The 20,550-nt window shown below is 37.7% G+C and overlaps 2 protein-coding genes across 3 annotated transcripts in view; one reads left to right on the plus strand and one right to left on the minus strand.

Annotated features, from left to right (window-relative positions):
- Nucleotides 1–20,550, plus strand: part of TMEM117 (transmembrane protein 117) — a 194,492-nt gene that overhangs the window by 9,745 nt on the left and 164,197 nt on the right. Inside the window, exons 1-2 of one of the 2 annotated variants that reach the window (XM_032687911.1) lie at nucleotides 5,101–5,224; nucleotides 19,228–19,360. In XM_032687911.1, the coding sequence (XP_032543802.1) occupies nucleotides 19,248–19,360 (113 nt within the window). In that variant the 5' untranslated portion in view covers nucleotides 5,101–5,224; nucleotides 19,228–19,247. Of the gene's footprint in view, nucleotides 1–5,100; nucleotides 5,225–19,227; nucleotides 19,361–20,550 lie in introns of those variants that run through there. The other variant, XM_032687910.1, reaches the window with a different exon arrangement.
- LOC116786852 (P2Y purinoceptor 1-like) lies at nucleotides 11,366–17,254 on the minus strand. The gene is made up of 2 exons (XM_032687912.1): nucleotides 17,185–17,254; nucleotides 11,366–12,387 (listed from the first exon to the last, which is right to left on the minus strand). The coding sequence occupies exons 1-2, from the start codon at nucleotides 17,252–17,254 to the stop codon at nucleotides 11,366–11,368; spliced, it is 1,092 nt and encodes a 363-aa protein (XP_032543803.1).

Consider the following 20,550-nt stretch of genomic DNA (forward strand, 5'->3'; position numbering starts at 1 on the left):
GAGGATTCACACTCTAGCTGGTGCCTTCATGTGGGAAAGGAGTCTCCCAAGGGCAGATTGGACGTCTGGGTAGAGATAGCTGCAGAGCCTTGAATTCATCTTTCGTCTGCAGCACTGGGGTGTGATCTTTCAAAGTCGCCAGCTGCTTAGGGCTTTTCAGGCTCATTTATGCACATGATGCACATAGTGTTTTCTATTTCTAGGCCACTGATGCAATGTCTACTAAGAAACACACTTTCATTTAATATTAAAGCAAAGAAGAATCTAAATCTGTACAAGATTAAGCTAAAGTCAGACATGCTAAACAAATAATGGAAATAATAATTAGAGCAGTGAGAGAGTAAAGAGATGAGGCAGGATAAAGGAAAACATTCCTAGAGAGTCACAGCAGCAACAATATTTAATTTTAGCTTACTTAGTAAAAGGCCTAAAAAATTGAGTGATTACAGTTTTAATTAACAAAACCCCCCAAATATCCTAGCTCTTTTGCTAATCTGTACTCATAGACGTAAGCGACAAAAACCATAACAGTTTAATGTACTGGAGGTGTAGAACAGGAAGAAGAAACTGAAAACTAGTATTTTCTATGGAACTTTTGTGGAGTTCCTGACCTGGGGAATTTGGGGCTTAGCACAATTTTGTGTCACTTTCATACAGCAAGTAAAAAAGTCTTTGCAGACAGTTTTCTCCATACCTGCCACTTTGCATAATGTTCTCCTTGATGCATACCAGCTTAGATTACTTTGAAGTGATTTGGGGCTTATATCCCACGAGCCTCCTCTCTGTGGCAGCCAAAGGTGGAGCAATTTTTAGCTAAATTAGAAGTGAGTTCTCTATGACTTATCTAAATTCACAGAGTAAAACAGGAGTGCTACTCTCTTGGGGCTGTCTACAGATTTTCATCTCAGGCTGCAGATAAAAAAGCAAACTTCTCTTGAGACTATGTTTCTGATTGCCATGCCAGGGCACATACCAGACCAAATGCAAGTGTCAGTGGTCTCTTCAGAGGTAAGGGCTACAGTGCATATGCAAAGAATTTACCAAGGCAGTCTGTGTGTACTCAGAGGTTATCAGAGTGCCATTCTGGCTGTCAAGCTAAATTGGAACTTGGTTGAGGCTCATATAAGGTTGTGTATGAAAGATGAGTTATTGGTCCTTGGATTTCTAGATGCAGCTTGGTGTAGATTATATATTTGTGTTTGTATGGTTGTCTTCACTTTCTTTTTTTGTGTTGGACTCTCCTTCTACCTTCAGACAAGTGTGCAAATGTCTGTCGAGGGGTGCATTCTGCCTCAAGTTACTCCAGGAATGGGTCTGGCGTGGACTTGGCAATGTTAGGTGTATAGTTAGACTCGATGATCATAAAAGTCTTTTCCGACTTAAATTCTGCGATTCTGTGATTTCTAACTTTACAAAATATGTGGCTCTCTACAATGTGTTAGCTCCAGCATAATTTCCGTGCCTCACCTTGCAGCAAAACTGAGTGGAGTCCTGCTCAGCTGGGATTTCGGTTTATCAGAAAACGAGTGATAACAGATCTGTTATTTTTATGCTGTTATAATGGTTGTAGCATACAAGGTCCTGCTGTTGTATAGCAGGGGCAGTTGTTGCAATTACGGTCTGTGTAAACAACTGGCCAGAACCACAGCTATTGGAGAAAAATTAGCTTTTAGCAGCAATTCAGACAAATAATTATCTTTCAGCAGAGGAGCACCTTCTAGTGGTATTGAATGAATATAGCAGCTAGTTAAACAGTTCTCTGGATAAGAAGACGTCAGTATGCTAGATAAAGAATAATAATGAATATTTCTGTACACTGTTTTTATGATTAAATTGATAATTAGTTTAAAAATAAAGGAAAAAACCGAGCCTGAGTAGAGAAAGCATATATTTGGGAAAATGAAAACATTTTTCAATTTCAGTATTCCCTGCTCCTCCCTTCTCCCCTGCCAACCTAGTAGCTTACTGGCTTTTTATGCACTTACCATGAAATAGTATTTTTGTGTGTTCTAGTTTGAAAACTACCCACCCTTTGGCTTTTTTAGTAATGAAAATTTGAGTTCATTATACATCTGAAAGGAAATTTGCTATGGAACTGTTGTTTTATTCAGTTTCACTGACTGTTAATGCAGTTTCTACAGCCAGTGTATTTCTAGTAGATATGTATTTTGCAGTATAGTATTTGCCATGGTTACTTTTGCAAATAACATGGTATCAAATGATTTAAATTCAATTTTTCCTAGGTTACAGTGGATTAGTTGATAATGTGCACTTCTTTCAATTTGTATGTAGTAGATAATCCTTTTTTGACATGATTACATAGTGTACATCATACAAATGAATGATATATTATTTCTAGAAAGGTAAATTAAGATTAATAAGCTGTGCTTAATATTATGTCATTGCAGGAGATTAGTGCATTAATAGAATCTAACTGTATGAAACATATTTGTACTTAAATTTTTATGGTGTTCCTCTGAATTTTGCAATTGTGAAAAAATGTCTGGTACAAAAAGTCTGATTTGTGGGTGTTTAAAACAAGACATAACTATTTACTTTCTAACTCTGTAAACATATTCCTGGGTTATCCAAGTAGGAAACGTGACCTTTTTTTTTTCTGAAGAAGTTTTTCAGCATTTGGAAACTTCAGCCCAAAGGTGAAATAGGTCTTGCAAACGTTTTTAACCCGTGAAGGCTCATTTCATATCAGTTGTTTTGGTAGTGCCATTATAAAACAGATTTGTTGAAATAGCTAGTAGTTTGCCGTCCTCCATCCCATGGTAGGAGGGCAGAGTAGTTGTAAGACAACTAGGAACCTGGAGCAAAGTTAGTGGAGTTGCACAGTTGTCAACTGCTTCTATACCTGTGGGCACAGAATTCTGCAAAATATTGCCACAGAGTTACTTATTAGAAGTACGACTGCCTAACATTAGACTGTTTTGAGACTGGCAGAATAGTAATCAGCTTTCCTGTATAAGGTCTATACAGCTTGCAGCACATACTAGTTCCGATATAGGACTTGATTAACTGATTGTACCCCTTTTTGGTGCTCAGACAAGTGTTGATCTGGGTGCATATACAGGTGCTAGTTGAGAAATACGTAGCTTATGAAACAACAGTTTTCACAAGTCTGGACAGGCTCAACTCTTAAGTGCATACCCCTGTATTTCATTGTAGGCCAGAGAGTGTCTTTTTTTTTTTTCACTGAATTATGCTTCCTCTTGATCCCACAAAACCAATTCTCCACTTGTATTTTGCACTGGAAATGCAGACATGCCCAGTAACCCCTGGGAACCCTGTTTGTCTGCTGTGAGGTCTAGTCACAGTGTCCATAACAGAAAGCACAAGTTACAAATACTTATTAAGACAAAAATAAAACAAACCCCAAGATTAATCTGCTTTGTTTTCTGACTCAAAAATGCTTTATAAATCTTTATTTTAAAGGGCTGTGTAGTAGATAGAGTGTAAGCAATTCTATTTACTATTAAAAATAAGCTTGTGAATCAGTTTCAGGAGAAAAGACCGAACAGTATAGAAAAAACCTCATTATTTTGATAAGTCATTACAGAATATCATTAAACTGTTATTGAGGAACAGAGTTAGAGCACTGCCCTTCGGAGTTCATAATCAGCATTATACAGCATATAAATGCTGCTAAGTTTCTTTTACCTGCTTTGAAATTGGGATTACAAAGAATTCAAAGAAGGAAAATGTAGTTTCTGTAGGCACTACATGTAAAGTGATAAACACTGTAGTTCTAGAATTAAAAAAATAAGGAGGATCATGAAATTACTTTTATAGGTCTGGCAGTTAAAAGAACCCCTCAGGTTTCTTAAAAATGCTAAAAATTCTTAAAGGATAGAGAGTGCAAAATATGATTAATACCTACGTGCCCTCTAACTAACTTGTATTATGCAGTGAGGACATCTACACAGAAATTTTTTTTTCACAATAATTTTGTAACCTGGGATACATTCACGTAGAACTAAAAAATTTACGCCTCATCAGCAAATGTGCTGGTATTTTCTATTGCTAACGCAGGGTTTTCAGTTACTTCCCCACTAAAAAATGTTCTAAAACATTATAGGAAATCAATATCTATTTTTACAGGTTTCCTTTTATCTGCATCAGCACAATTGTCTAAACCTATGATAATAACATCAGTAATAGTGAAGTCTATAATTAAAATTAAATGCTAAATCTGTATAATGGAAATTAGCAGTTGCAGAAAAATTCAGAACTAAGCCTGCTTACACACTGTAATTCTGGCATAGTTTTAAGTCTTCCCCCATTACTTGCATTTTATGACTCTTTCAAGACAGCAGCCTGAGGTGTTGCTTCTAGGTAATAGTAATGACATTAATATAAAGCAAAGAGTGAGATGTGGTGCCTTCATGAACCACCCTGCAATGTTTGATATGGCAGGTGGCACTAACCACCACCACCCTACTCTTGGCTGCCTTTGGGTAATCCCTTAAGAAAAGAAAATGTCAGCCCTTTCCTTGCAGCAGCAAAAGTCCATCCTCCTGTTCTTGTTTTGGCATTAAAAGATGAGTGTGCATTCTTTTGAACTTTTCTATTCTTTTCTTCTTTGCAAAATAGCAAGCAATCTTTAAAGGCTGTGTGGAATTTCTAAAATGGCATATCTTCCTCTAAGGAAGGCAGAGTGCCAAACATTTCACTCGCATGCCCTCACCTGTGGTCTCTAGTTCAGATCAGGCCCTTTAGGTCGCCAAAATCAGGTAAGACAGACTGCACAAGAGCCCAGTGGAAAGACATCTGGCTACTGATGTCAGTCTTCTGACCAGTGGTGACTTAACTGGTGGGAAATCGGAGATCCTAAGTTCCCATTGTCCTAGCACATAATGTCCTGTTCGAGGACGTCAGTTTTCTAACTGCGTCAGTAGCTGAGACCTTGACTGTTACATTTTGTGACATTAGGCTGCATTCTGCCTTAGACTGCAAAAGCTGAGAACTGCAGTGCTCTGTGATTAAGATTCACCTTTCCCAGCTGGAGGAAGTCCCATCCATGCTGAGTCATGTGAAGAGGAAGGGACTGAGCTGGTAAGTGCTAAGTTCGGAGAAGTCCTAAAAAGAGAGCTTGGGAGGGCTATGGATTGACAGGTTCCTGCATGAGGCCAGCACATCCCATCATCTCTGACTGCAGGCTCCTGGCAGAGTGCAGGGAGACTTGGCTTCTCAGAGTCTTGGATCTTTCTCTAAGGCAGGAGCAGAGGAGCTACATTTCTTTACAAGGCCAATGGTGGACTTAGCCATATTATGTGCCTCTGCTCTGGTCCCTCCAGCTATAAATCAGTCTAGGCATATTTTTTCTTCTGTCTGTGGAGTTTTGGCTTCCACAGATGAAAGCAGTGTACAAAGGGGAAGTATTTTAATAGTGTTGTGGTATTGTTTGTTATATCTTTTTGACAAGTGAGATATTTCCGAGGCATGGAAAAGAAAAACTTTGCTATTGGAATACATTCATTTATGTATGTTGAAGAGAAAACCAAAGTTGCAGGAACATTTGAACATTTTCATTTAAAAAAGGTAAACTCCCATCTTAGTAAGTGAACATTTCAGGTAGTTTCTCTGTGAGATGAAAATACTATAAGGACAAATAGAGAACATAAATATTGTTTTCCTTGGCAGCTTTGGGACATTTGTAGCAAATTTCTCTCTTCAACTCAGAGATTTTTGTTTTAACAAGTTTTGCTTACAAAACTGCTGAATTTACAGTAGTAAATGAGAAAGTTGTTCCTCTGACAACCACTGAGCATGTACATAAAGGGTCAAATCTTTCAGGCCATGGTCTATCTTGTGTTCCTCTAGTACATATTATGAAGATTTTAGAATATCTAGATAAGGTACATGAAAGCTACCTAGACCTTGTAATCAGTTTTGTAGGCTAATATTATTACAACATTCAATAATGTGTTCAAACTTGTAATAGTTAGGCATTTAACTGGATACCATGTTCTCAGATTTAATCCAAACAAAGATCTGTACGAAACCAGTATTGCAACATACTTGTCATAGTAGATGATGTTGACTTTGGCTCTTAGCTATTTAGTTTATTGCTTGCTTATTGTAGCAAAATGGAATAAAGTTCTCTAATTTTTATTTGTTTATGTCATTCTATCTGGGTAATATTATAATAAAATATTTTAGGAGCATGTATTTCAAAGTAAAAGTATGACCAAGTAAATATGAACAGATGTCTTGTGCCTTTTAACTCTTATTTAGTAGAACACTTTTGATTTCAGTCAGAACATTAGCGTTAGTTCAGCCTAGGTGAACAAAAATGCTTTAAAAAAGTGTCTTTAATTGACTATATAATCATTTATAAACGGAAAAACAAATGTCTAGAACCCTTGTCAGCTTAGGGTGTATTCACAGGTGAGTATCATGGGAAAGGGACTAGCTTAGGGTAAGAGAGGGAAAGATTTTTCAAGAGATTTGTGTCCTGAAGATGTTTTTTAAAAGATTACATGGTGTCTTTAGACTCAGGACAAGGCATGTTGTGTCCAGGCTGGCAGAACAGATGACAGAGGGAGGCACTGTGACACAGATGAATTTTATAGCAATGCCCCCATCTGCTTTTTTCCCTGCTGTTCTTCATTGTTTGGTGTTGGTTGGAACTAATTTTTTCAGAAGCGTTAGGTGGTTTCTTCACTTTTCCTTCCCCTTTTTCTCTTATGTGTGTGAGTACTTTGGGACCTCTGTTATAAATGGCTTTATTGACAGATAATTATTCAGCTTTATAGGCCATGTAGGAAACAGACATGGAGGTAAGGATTTACTTGTGTAGCACAGTTTATTCTATATTTTTCTTTCAGCGGGACACAAGAAGGAGCAATGCAGAAAAACGGATCATATTAGAATCTGAGAGTCCAAAGTTTGTCCCTTGTCCTGCCAGCTGAGCCCAGAACAGTGAACTGAGGAGCTAGGATGCCCACCTTACTCAGTTCTGCATAAGCAAACTGGAGGAGTCTCCAGCTTGCTCCTGCTTGTTCCCAGTGAAGAGGTTGCTGGGGACATGCTGGCTGTATCTCTCATTCATGTTCTTGGGGGCAGGAAGGATCAAAGGATACACAACAGAAATCAGTACTGCCTGGATAAAATCATAGAATCATTTAGTTTGGAAAAGACTTTTAAGATCATCAAGTTCAACCATTAACCCAACACTGCCAAGTCCACCATAAAACCATGTCCCTGAGTTCCACATCTACATGTCTTTTCAATACCTCCAGGGATGGTTACTCAACCACTTTTCTTTGCAGTCTGTTCCAGTGCTTGACAACCTTTTGGTGAAGAAATTTTTCCCAATATCCAATCTAAGCCTCCCCTGATGCAACTTGGGGCTATTTCCACCTGTCCTGTTACTTATTACATAGGGAAAGAGATTGACTGGACCTCACTGCACAACCTTCTGTCAGGTAGTTGTAGAGAGCAGTAGGTCACCCCTGAGCCTCCTCCAGGATAAACACCCCCAGCTCTGTCAGCTGCTCCTCCTAAGACGTGTGTTCCAGACTCTTCACCAGCTTTGTTGCCCTTCTCTGAACACACTCCAGCACCTCAAGGTCTTTCTTGAAGTGAGGGGCCCAAAACTGAACACAAAATTTAAGGTGCGGCCGAACAATCACTTACCTGGTCCAGCTGGTGACACTATTTCTGATACAGGCCAGGATGCCATTGGCCTTCTTGGCCGTCTGAGCACACTGCTGGCTCATGTTCAGACAACTGCCGACCAAAACCCCCAGATCCTTTTTGCTTGTCAGCTTTCCAGCCGTTCTGCCCCATGCCTGTAGCATTGCATGGGGTTGTTGTGACCCAAGTGCAGTACTTGTCACTTGGCTTTGTTGAACCTCATGCAATTGGCCTAGGCCTATCAATCCAGCCTGTCCAGATCCCTCTGCAGAGCCTGCAGCAGATCCTAGCTGATCCTAGCAGATCATACCCTCCAGCAGCTCAAGACTGCCAGCCAGCCTGGTGTTGTCTGCTAAATGTCTGAGAGTACACTTGATCCCCTCATTCACATCATTGATAAATATAGTAAATAGGACTGGCCCCAGTACTGAGTCATGATGAACACCACTGGTGACTGGCTGTCAACTAGATGTCACACCATTCACCACCACCCTCTGGGCCTGACCAGCCAGCTGGTTTTTTTACTCACCAATCCAAGCCATGAGCAGCCAGTTCCTCCAGGAGAATGCTGTTGGAAGCTATGTCCAAGGCTTTACAAAAGTCCAAAGAGATGAGATCCACAGCATTTCCCTCGTCCACCAAACGTGTAACCCATAGAAGGAGACGAGGTTAGATACATACTATTTCATGGTAATTTTTATGTTCTGAGTTGGCTGAGGTCTGGATTCACACCTGCAAAAACATATCCCTGCCTGTTTACTTCCCCAGTCCTTCCTTCCCTGGTTGCTGGCACAGCACTGTAAGTGCTCCTTGATACTCTCCCAGGCCCACAATGGCAATCACTGGCATAGCTCCATCATGTGTGCCCTGGACCATGGAGCTCTTTGTTGGGGTGTTGCAGACAGAGTAGTGAAAAACATCTCGTTTTGCATATTTCTATATGAGTATACTGCACAGTTCAGCCCCACTGAAAATATAAAGGTCATCCTTGTTTAGTTAAATGCATTTTATGTTCTGATTGCCTGACCAGATTGAAATTTCTCCCTAGTTTTGTTTTTCTTTTGAGTCAGACTCACACTGACTTTAAAGCATTTCCTTATTGTTACCTTAGTTTTTCTTTTTACATCACTAGGCTTCGCTTGACAATCTCTGCAATCTGCATTTATGCTGCTTGCAAAAGACACTGCATAGGAATTGTGGAAGGGTTTTCTGTGAAGCTCTTTGATTATTGTATTTATCTTGAACTCACTGGAGGCTTTCAATCCAATATTTAATTAAAATTTTTAATTTTATTCTTTCCAACTTTGAGTATTTTTGAGCACAGTCTGCATTCAGATGTGTTGTAAAGGCAGCACTTCAAGAGGAAACAAATCTAATTATTTTCCAAAATCAGGAAGTGAGTTTGATAATATTTTTCACAATTTCTTCTGAGTTGAATGTTTCTTTCCTCTTTAACAACAAATCTTTCTAATGACACTTGCTTAATATGTAATAGTAACATTAACTTCTATATAGTAGATATTACCCAATAAGAGTAAAATTATCTGTCTGAACAGAGAAACAACTGTTATTCTATTAAAAATCTCAAGAAAATGTTGACAAGTTTTTGGTATAAGCCAGTGTTGTCTCTCCTGAAAAAGCTCACATATTAGAAGTCCTGGCAAGTAAAATCCCCAAGTCCCAGAGGTGTGAAGTTGTCTTTTGTAGCCAGATGTGCACTGAGTTTTCATGTTTAGTTTTGTGTATAGAAAAGCGTATTTTGATCCTGTGTTGAATTTTACTCAGCCAAAACACAGGCACTAAATTGCTGAAGCAATACTGAGATGGAGAAAGGAAAATGAAACAGTGTATTTGTGCCTTTAAAGATAAATTGAAACATAAAAGTGGCAAGTGTTCGATTTTGGAAATAGCTTACAGTTTACAGTTTGGGTGCAATCTGGTGGGAGCAATAAACTCATTGAGTCCAGAACTTCACACTTATCTCTGCTGTTCTATCCTTTTCATGCTGGGAACACCTTTGTCACTAAATGACATTGCCATTGTTTCTTTATCAGTCTGAGATGTAAGTGTATATAGGTAATTGCCCATGGATGCCCATTTGTGAGTTAAAAAGCTTGGTTTCTTATGGAAGCCAATGCAATGTTAATAACCTTCTCATGTTTGCAATAGACAATTCATGTGTTTTAAAAAAAGTTAATATTTTTAAAATAAGAGAAATTGAAAGATTAAGAAATTATCAGAGGAAAAAAGCAGCACTTAGAATATAGGCATGCAATTATTCTGTGGGATGTTGTGAGTGTGCTAGTACATCCAAACACTTGTAAAGTGTTTCAGATTATCAGGACCAGGTTCTTCGTTTCATGTCACAGTTAAAGAAAATTAAAAAGAAAAGTTTTTCTAGATTTTATACATACATATATATTTAGTCAATACAATTGAAACATACAACAAGAGAGATTCAGTACCCATGTAAAATAGAAATATTTTCAAATAGAGACATGTGAAGACAAAATTGTATTAAACCTAAATAATTAAAGAATTAAGACACTGTACAAAGTATATTAAAATGTACTTTGTCACCAGTACCTTCTGAAAGTAAAAGTAATGTGCTCACTGATACATGGGCTTTTATAATTAACAGAGTAATATGTGGAACTTGGCTAGAAGACAAGTCAGCAGGTGGCTGATCATTGGAACATGATTATTTTGCCCATACAATATGATGAAAGAACACATATATAATGACTCTTGAAGGTGAATGTTGTGATGACTGTCTGTGGTGCTGGTTTAATGATTAAAGTGCATCGTAGTCTAGTTACCTTAGACTGTCCTGAAACTGTGATGCTAAGACACTAAAGGAACAGAAGAAGCACTGCTGTATAGCAGCATGTGCTTACCCTTCTTGTGGCTCAGCCACTTTTGTATTTCAGAACACTTTTCCAGTGCACACTTCTCACTGTTGAGGAAATCAGAGTTCATGGCAGAACACATGCTCCCCTGAAGCAGAACACTAATGGCAAACAGCTGTAGTTGCCTAGGATTTGGGGGACACCCCTATCAGTTGGGAAGCCTTGCTGCCTCGGGAAAGGCTTAGCAAAACTCTTTAATCCATGCCTATTTACTTTGTGAACAGAATTACTGTGTCTCTGACTATCTGCAGGGACTTTATCTTACTATTTGGTTTTTGTTTGTTTGTTTTTGGAAATCTGCTGCACTTTACTGGGTTAATGAGGTTCCACTGGCAGTGGAACTCTAGTGCAAGCAGCATTGAAATGAAGTACTTGTAGAAGGCCTCTCTGAAAATGTTCGAGGAGTCCAGCTGTAAGCATCATGATAGTTATTAATTGCACAATCCAATCACAGCAGCCCTTACAAACTGATGAAGAAATAATTAACAGAAACTATAAGGAGGCTCCTCATCACTATCTGCACTTAATCTTACTGTATTTTTCTGTCCAAGAATTAAAGGAGCTACTTAGAGCTTTTGGTAGTTTTTCATTACATGCTGCGTGTACGGTATATTTATAGCACGAATATTTAAAATACCAGTTCTGTAAAGGTAGGAGTTGCTACTGTTTCTTTTCATGTTGAGTTTTACTCTGCATTTTTGTGTATTATTGTTTATTCAAGAGATAGCTTGTACAATACAGAAGAAATTTTAAATGGATCTGATGACACAAAGCAGTTGGAGATGTGAATCTTTGTAGACTAGTGTTTATGTCATTGTTCTCGGGGCCAGAGTGATGTCCCTTACTCTTCTTGTCAGACAACTGCAGCACTGGCATTCGAGATGACATTTTATACTTCTAGTTCTTTGATAGAATGTCTTATTTGCTACCGTAAAAATGATTGGATCAAGACAGCTGTTGAAGCTGCAGATGATCTCTGTGACTTTGTAAATGGCATTTAATGTGCTTATGTTCCCACAGAGTGATTTACAATTAATTCTGTAAATTAGTATCACCGTCATCATAACATGGTAAGGTATGAAAGAAACAGCAAATACAATCATAGCAGCTGAAATCAGCAACAGAGGCCTAATAAGTCTGTTCCTTCTTTGCTGACGCTTACTGAGTTGCAGTAGTGCTTTGAGAGTCAACATATAGCATGTAAAGATGATTGTGGCTGGAATTAGGAATCTCAATAAAATCTTGGAGATCAGGAATGGCACTACAAATTGTAAAGGTCCTTCAGTGGCATCCAGGTCATTTATGATGTCAGGCCGTATTCTAGCTGCAACTGTGTAGTAGATGTCAGGCATCGATGCAATCACTATGAAGATCCATACCCCAATAGTGCAAAACACAGCCTTTCCTTTGTCCCACCATGTTAATGAAGTGATAGGATGGACAGCACCTATGTATCTGTCAAAACTGATGAGTGCCAGGAAATAGACACTTCCATAGACATTAATACTAAAAAATAGTCTTATGATCTGATAAAATGCTTGATTGAAATGTACAGCTAACTTCTGGATATTATAATATACTGAAAAAGGTGCCATGAGAGTCCAAGTAAAGTCACAAAGTGCCAAATTAAAGAGGAATATGGTATTGGTAGTCCATGTCTTCATGCAGTAAACATAATGTCGTAGTGCAAGTATATTGCCTAGAAATCCTGTTAATAAAGAGAAAAGGCAAACCAGAACCAGCAAATAACAGTACCACTCCATCTTAGGATTTCTGTTGCAAAGTAAAATAGTGCATGTACCATTCATCATCAGTCCATGGAGTATGCCTGAAGGGAAAAGAGAGACCAACAGCCTTTAAAATAAAAATCGAGTTGGATGTATTAAATTTAAAATTCAAAAATTTTAAATTCAGTATGTTTGAACTGGCAAAAGAATTCAGAACGTAGTATGATGTACAACCTCTCCTCTATCTAAAAAAAATATAACCTCCGAATATACTTAAAGCTTACTCTACAACACCCACACAAGCAGATCTTAATAAACTTTTATGCAAGGCTTTATATACTTTCGTCTCCACTATTTAACATTGTGTACAATGGATGAGAGAAAAAAAGTATTCATTCTCAAGTAACAGCAGCCTTGCTCTCGAGTAAGGCCGACCATTTAGCTGGTCTCCAATGTATCTGTAAGTATCTTTGAAAAAAGCAGAGGAGATGACAGAAGGACAGTAATTGCCCACGCTCATTCCATCATTGCTTTGATTGCCTTGAGTATCCATACTGGGCCTAGAGGCATGTTTAATGTGGGCAGCTGTGCAGTGGGCTGTGACTGAGGTCAAGAAAACAGCGTCAAAACAAATCAGGAGGAAATTCTGCTTGTGGTAAAGGCCACAGCAACCTTGCCATCTAAAGCACCAGACAGTGTGCCTTTTCTTTTTTTTTCCTTTTTCTGTGATTTTCTTCTTTAAGTAATTTTCCTGTGCTGAAAACATTGTGCTTTTGGTGCGGTTAGAGAATTAATTTTGTCTAACTCTTTATGGCCCATTTTGTGTCAATTCATGTTATGGAATTTGTGGAACATAGATCTGTAGTGTATTTTTCAAAGCGAGTTTTTAAGCTTATAATGTCTTATGCTTAATTTCATTGATTACTTCTAATAAAAGCAAAATAAAGGCTGGAATATTCTGTCAGAATGAGCTGTCACCAATTGCCCTTCGTTATGTTTCTATAAACTTTCTGCAGATGATGCAGCAGGTGCCAAACTGTAAGGTCTGTCCAAGTAGAAGCTTTGTATGAGGGTCATCCAAATAACTTTATAACTTTATAGGACGACAGGATAAAATTTTCCTCGGTACGGATCACACTTTGAATGGAAGACAGGACTTTTTCAGAATGTTACTGACTCCTTGAAAATTTCAAAACATCTTCAAGCATTAAGTTGGAAATAGTGTTTTTTCTAATGTAGTGTTTTGCTTTCATGTCAACCTTAGTACAGTAAGTCTTTTCCAAAGGTATGTTCACAGACATGGGTCAAAATATAGCAAACATGAGCTGCAGTGAACACCTGCTAAATAAATGCTGTGTTATTGTGCTTTGGAAATTTACAGTCGACTCAGTAATCTGACAAAAAGGTGGTTCAAACTGTACTCAACTAAGTTAGGAAGGAAAGTTGCTTCTCTAGAAGCTCAGCAACAAAGGCAGTCAAATGACTTTCCAGGTAATGAATATGGATAGGAAGCCATCTGTTCTACTCACAGTGTGGGAAGTGTTTGCTCTTTAAATGTATTTTCTTCAGTATTGAAGTACTGGACTTTAACCTAGGGTAGCTATACTTTCCCTTCTCCATAGCCTTTGTGAATGTAAAAATTACATAAACTGTGTAACTTTTTTTCTTCAGCTGAATTTTGTAAGATATCCCTGTAAATTCTTTAAAATAGCCATCCTAATAGGTGAAACACAATTAAGTAACATTTTCTTACGATGTGATAAATTAAAAGGAGTTTGAATATGTATAGAAAAGTTATATTTTCCTAAAATCCCCTTGGCTATAGGTCATGTGTTCTTTGAATCAAATGGTATTTCCTACCTCTCTTGCCTTCCTTTTCAATACTTAAGAATGAAGGCACTGAACACTTAATTCCAAGTTGTGTTGGCTGTATAAATAAGTCCTAAACTGGCTACAAACAGCACGGCCGTAGCTGCATGAGGGAATTGTAATGCCAGGTTCCTGAGCTTATCAAGCTCCTGGACAAAGACTATAGGTAGATCTGAATGGAGGGAGGCAAACAGCTGTTCCACCTGCTCTGCTTTGCTGTAGGTTGGCTGGATAAAGTCTGGGTGTGTAGCCCTATGACTATGTTAGGGCAGTTACAGAACTGAACTAATAAATCTCCTATCCCCTTCATCACCTTCAGTTTGCTGGGCTGCACTCAGCGTTGAGCTATATGAAGTAAGTTATGTAGTTGGAGAGGGTGGAGCTGCCCAGCTGTGTAAGGTGCATTTGGAGCTCAGAGAGTCATTAGAGAGTGTGTCCGTGTTTGTGTAGGTGTTTCGCAAGCATCTACGGTGGTATATATATTTGAATTTTCTAAAATACTTTTACTGTCTCCTGTTAATTCTTTGTATTATGGTAGAGCTTAAAGACCATAAACAAGACTTCAAACAGTGTGCTTTGCAATTGATCAGGGAGTGACTTACAGGGTGGACACAGGGAAACAGGTGCAGAGATAAAAAGAATCTTTCCTGGGGTAACTTAATAAGCAAGAGAAGAACACAGGGGATTTGACTCCCAGCTTGCTGCTATAATGAGATCTGGTTTTCTGTCAGAAAAATTTAAAGCCTTATACAATCAAGGACACAGTTTGACTGCATGTGGGAAGACAGTCGGCATGTCCTGTTCTATCCTGAGGCCATTGGAGCTACCCCAATGTCCAGTAGATCTGCATATGTGCTGTAATAATTTTCAGAAGTGACTTTTTTTTAATATCAGAAAATAGCAAGTTTTCTGTCTACTGTCTTAGCACGAACGGAATAACTTGAGCTACAGGATGTGACTAGATTGTCATCACAGTTCGAATCCAAAATTTTGCATCTGTAGTTTAGGAAAATTTTTTTTTTCTGAACATTACAGTGCTCAATGCTAGGTTCATGTATTCTTAAACAAAGTCAGCCACATGCATACACAGAGAGTGGCAGAATGATCAAGAGCAAAATGACATTATATTATGCTTATGTTGTTAGTGCTAAGAGCAGACTTGCCAAACTTTGATGAAAGTAGGATTGGTTTTCAGGGTTAAAAAATACTTCCCATTTATTGAGATTAATTTTTCAGCTGAACAGTTTCAGCCATTGATGACCATGAACATTAAAAGGACAGAAAGAGCAATCACATGATGAGGCATCCAAAATTAAAGGAATACATCTGATTTGATGAAGAGCTTGGTATTAGAATATTACACATATGCCCAGGAAAGGGTTGGAGTTTGTAGTTTCTGTCACTCCTAATTAAGACAAGAAAGCATGCTAAATTTATGAGTAAGAATTTAATGTTTCTCTTGTTTCTGCTTCTACAGTCTAATAAATCCAACCATCCTATGGGCTGTGGATCTAAAAATGCTAGAAAGCTTTAGTTTTTACAAAAGTGTCCTATTAGACTCACTGTTTTGTATCTGCCTATTGAGTTGTCTCTTCTCCTGGACTGAAAAGAAATAACTTAGATCTGTGACTCTCTGACAATATCTACAAGCTCTCTCTCATCATCCCTGGCAGCATTTATATGCTGTTAGAGAAAGTCAAGCAGGTTTCAGCTGATGAGCTGATTTACTGCCTGGTTTGTTGCTGGAACCTAAATCCTGAAGTCTCTACTACCCTGTGTTCCCCTTGTACCTGTGATGTGGTCTCCAAAGCCTTGGAACAGATAGAAAACCTGTTTTCAGTAAAAAATTATGTTTTGAGGAAACTTCTTTGAAGAAACATTTTGTCACTGAAAGGAATCTTGATTTTTGTATATAACTAATTATAGTTCAAAGTTTTATCATTGGTGGTCATTAATATGGCATTTAACTTGTGTTTGAAAAGTTCCATTAGGCTTAGCACATTTATTTGTTTATTTTTAAGTATAGAATTTAGTATGTGTAAATATAGCCTAGGAACTATGTTCTTCCCTGTCATACCTGTTGGGGTATTTTTAATAAGGTCATAAAAACCAATTAATTTGTCCTGAAGTAATAAAAGAAAATATTAAAATGAGTCAACAGCTTATTTTGTGTAATATTATTCCTTATCTACTCTCTTTGTTCTTTGCTACTTTTTGCTTGCTATTCTTTATAGTAAAAGCTGTAGGTTCATATGAACTGTTTTGTTGGAATTTCTCTATTTTGTATGGCTGTTTGCAACAGCCATATTTGTATTTTAATCTAGTACAAATCTATTCTAGTTACTAGACAGGTTTTCCAAATTTCTGGCCATTCACACACAAAAATATTTCTCTTATGTGTGCTTTCGAAGTGTAACCTTTTAGCTCATTTTATCAAATTAATAAAGCGTTATACAGATTGTCCTAGATTTTGTTGTAAAAATAACAAGCATTATTGGCAATTATTACTTTAACAACTTACCTGTCAGGTAATCATCCGATGCATTCCATTTTAATTTCAACTGAATTGATATGAAAGGATATATAATGCAATACAAGTGGAGCATTTAACGTATTCTAGTTCAACTGCATTTAGCATGTTATACATACCGGTATGGTGGGAACAATAAGTAATATCAGTAGTATTTGTATGCAGTTAGGTAAGAAGATTGTGCTAATATCCAATTGCTTTCTTCTTAATGAGTTGATTGGTCTTATGATTAAGGTAGTATTTCTTTCATTAAAAGATTCTGTTCATGTTCAACTTACTTGAGAGTTAGTGAAGTCCTATATGACAAACATAAGCTACAGTAGAAGGAAAGTTAAGATGTAAGAATTTCCCTACTGAAGATGGTATTTATGAAAAAGTTAAGAATATAAAATTTATACATATGTTTATATATTAATCAGTGCGTAATAACTGAATAGGAAACAAATTATTGCTTTGGAGATTACAGGTACAATGGATATTTATTAAATCTTTCTCTTACCTGTTTTAGAAAGGTTGGAATTATCTGTTTTACAGAAGTCTAGGTTCCAGGCTGTACTTTTTCTCTCCATTTCTCTGGGCCTCCTGAAATCACAACTCTATTTTGCAAGTTCTGTTTATAATCCAAGGTGTCAGTAATATTCCATATGCAATGGCAGCTGTTCAGAGAGCAGGTGTCAAACTGCAAGGGAAATATCTTTTGTCATTAAGCCCCTCCTCTCAGTAGGTCAAGATAATATGCTATTGCCATAGCAGCTTTTGCTTGATTTTTAAGAAAGGACAGATTTATTACACATCCTCAGTCTAGCTAGGCCTGGGCTGTCATTGTTTCCAGCAGTGAAAGAGAAGAAGAGTACAGGGGCTTGAGGCCCCTGTGTATATATATGTGTGTTTGCACTTTCCCTTTCTTCCCCTTTCTTCACTGCCAGAATCCTCTTTATTGCTGCCCTACTACTAGACTGGTCTGTGGACCTGCTCTTGCTCCGTCATAGAGCTTGATTCATCCTCCTGTACCTGTCTATCACTTCCTGCCTCACAGGTCCCATATCGTTCCAAATCTCAACCTTGTCAGAGAACTCCCATCCTTCAAGATTTTGCTTACTCCAGAGCTCAAATCCTACCTACCACTTCAGCCCATAGCCCATGTCTGGTCCAGGTCCTCCAGTCTTCCTGCCCAAGACCTGCATCTCCGGTCTTCAGCAGCAAATACAGTCCTGGGATTTTCCTGTCTGACTGCCTGAATGAACACTTCAAGTTTTTTGACTAATTTCTCCCATTTTATAGCTTCCCCATGTGTCCAGCCCTAATCAATGCTGAAACTGGGCTTGGCAGTTCAGCAAACAGCTCACAGAAATTACCTCCATCCCAAACCATTCGCATCTCAGTCTGCTATCTTGCTTTTCTGACCAGCTCCTCATCTTCCTCCTGTTCTCCCTATTTTGACATCTTCTAGTACCTGACTGCACTATCTCCTCAACAGATACTGTCCTTGACCTTACTGCTTAAATTATCAGTTGCCTTCCTTAGCCCCGCTTGGCTTCTGCTGTGGCACTCTCAGCCCTGCAAAAGCAAATTCCCATCTCTTGTGCTGGTGAGGTTTTCAATACTCTAAACAATTGAAGAACATGTTACTTGGTTTTAGAAAAGAAAAATTCCACCTAGAAAAAGGGTAATCCATTCATGGTAATCCATGATAAAACAACAATACTCTGTTAGCAGTAGGAGCATGCAAGTATGAGAGATGGTGAACTGTACAAACTACCTCCTAAAATCAGTAGAGGCACAAGGAGAGCTGCTAGAGGACAGAGTCGTGAACAAAAAAAGAGATCAAGAAGCGTATAAACAACTGGATTGACATGCATGACACTCATCCAGATGAGGAAGAACTAGTGTGGCTGGGCTTTAAGAAAGTGGTCATTAGAAATTCTGGTTAGAGCAGCTCAAGGAGCTGTACCACATTTGTAGAGGTCCAGAAGTAAAAAACTCCAGACAGTGAATAAACTGCACCTGAAGAGTTTAGAGAAGAAAGGCAAAAGGGTGATAGGGTATTCTTGCAGAAGCTAGTAGAGAGGCTATTACAATGCTAAACCCCATTAGATATGTTTGTTTTAGGAAAGGAGAGGTCTGAGAAAGATGGAGAGATTCAGAATAGGAAAAGAGGCATGAGAATAGACATGAAATTAGGGAAGCAAATAATGTATGTCAGTGGACTTACTTCAAATACTTCGCCCAAGAAAAGCTGTCTTAGACATGAAAAGAAAAATTATGTATGAATCAGTAACCTTTTTTTTTGCATTTGAAATGAATTGTAATGGCCTGCAGGTTTTTTTTTTTCTGGACTGCAAGTAATTTGTAATTTTGTAGGAATAATATCTGTTCATGCTGAACTACAGAAGAGTGGTTTGACTGTGTGATGCTAAATCTGCCCTCCCCACATACAGAGGAATAATTTGGTATAGGAAGAAATACAGTTTAGTATTTTATTTTGGTTTTTGATATTTACTGACTTATTAAAATATACTTTCTTACAATTTTTGTACCACAGGTCAGTTGCTCCGTCTGAAAATGTTTCGAGAGGATCATGGGTCTTGGATGACGATGTTCTTCAGTACTATCCTCTTCCTCTTCATTTTTTCTCACATTTATAATCTGTTCCTCATTATGGCAGGGAATATGAGGTATGTTCTGAGTTTATTTTTGTCTCTTTTGCTCTAAAATATATTCTGCTGGAAACTTCTTTTATTCCTCTGCTTTCTGAATTTAGGTAGAGTGGTAATTTAATTGGTTAATTAGCCAAGAAGATGAAAGTATCAGTTATAAAAAATGGGGTCCTAGACTAATAATAGCAACTCTTGTATCAGGGTACTAACGAATGTTATATCTTCTTTTTTTTTTTTTAATTTAAAATTATAGCTAAACAAATTTAATTTGAAGTTAGGGCTGAGTAGTTTACAAATATAAGCATTACTATTGTACCTGAGCAGAAAGTTCAGAGTTAAAGATAAAAGAAATTGAAACATCTAAAATTGAGGAAGCTCACAAACATTAAATGGGTAGTATAGTGGTGTTTTGGTTACGTACAGTAATATTTCCTGATCCAGTTTGTTCAGAATATTCTTAAATTCTTTTTTTTTCCCATAAAGTGCTCTAACAGAGCAGAATTATGGATTGCTGAGGGATAAACAACTATCTATTATATCTAGATTTATTTTAAATTGAGTTTTTAATATTAATTTTCTGTCTTAAGACTTGCTTTCTCCTATTATCTCAAAATTAACACCACTTTCATGTGTTGATTTTCCTGAGAAAACCTACCTACATTATTAATCATCTAATATATACAAAATTAGTTCATTGGACAAAAATATACAGTAATGTCGTTTATGAAAGGCAAGATAGCATCTGAAGACTTTCTAGCAAGGAATAAGAAAGTCAAAGTATATATGATCTGAAGAACAGTGCAAATAATTAAATTATGTGTTCTTAGCAGAATATCAGAGCCATACCAATAGTCTGATGATGAGTTTTTTAATGGGCCCTGGTGTGGTGTGTTACAGATCTTAAGCATGTCAGCAAAAATGTGCAGTGCATAAAGTCCTGTAAACAATGTGACATAAAGAAAAAGAAGGTAGACTGAGTGTCACTGAATGAACATAAGCACAGACCAGCTGGGATAATCATGAGATTGTGACATGGAGACTAAATGTATTGATTTGGGCAAAGCAGGTAAAGCAGGAGACTCATTGGCCATTTTGTGAAATGATCACAGTAATGATGTGGTAAATATGAATAGGTGCCCAGTAACAGGTGGGATAATTATCCCTGAGATGAGGACGGTGGGAGCATTGCAGGTTTCTGGCTTCTCTAT

The sequence above is a fragment of the Chiroxiphia lanceolata genome, chromosome 5, assembly GCF_009829145.1.
Source record: "Chiroxiphia lanceolata isolate bChiLan1 chromosome 5, bChiLan1.pri, whole genome shotgun sequence".
Lineage (NCBI taxonomy): Eukaryota > Metazoa > Chordata > Aves > Passeriformes > Pipridae > Chiroxiphia > Chiroxiphia lanceolata.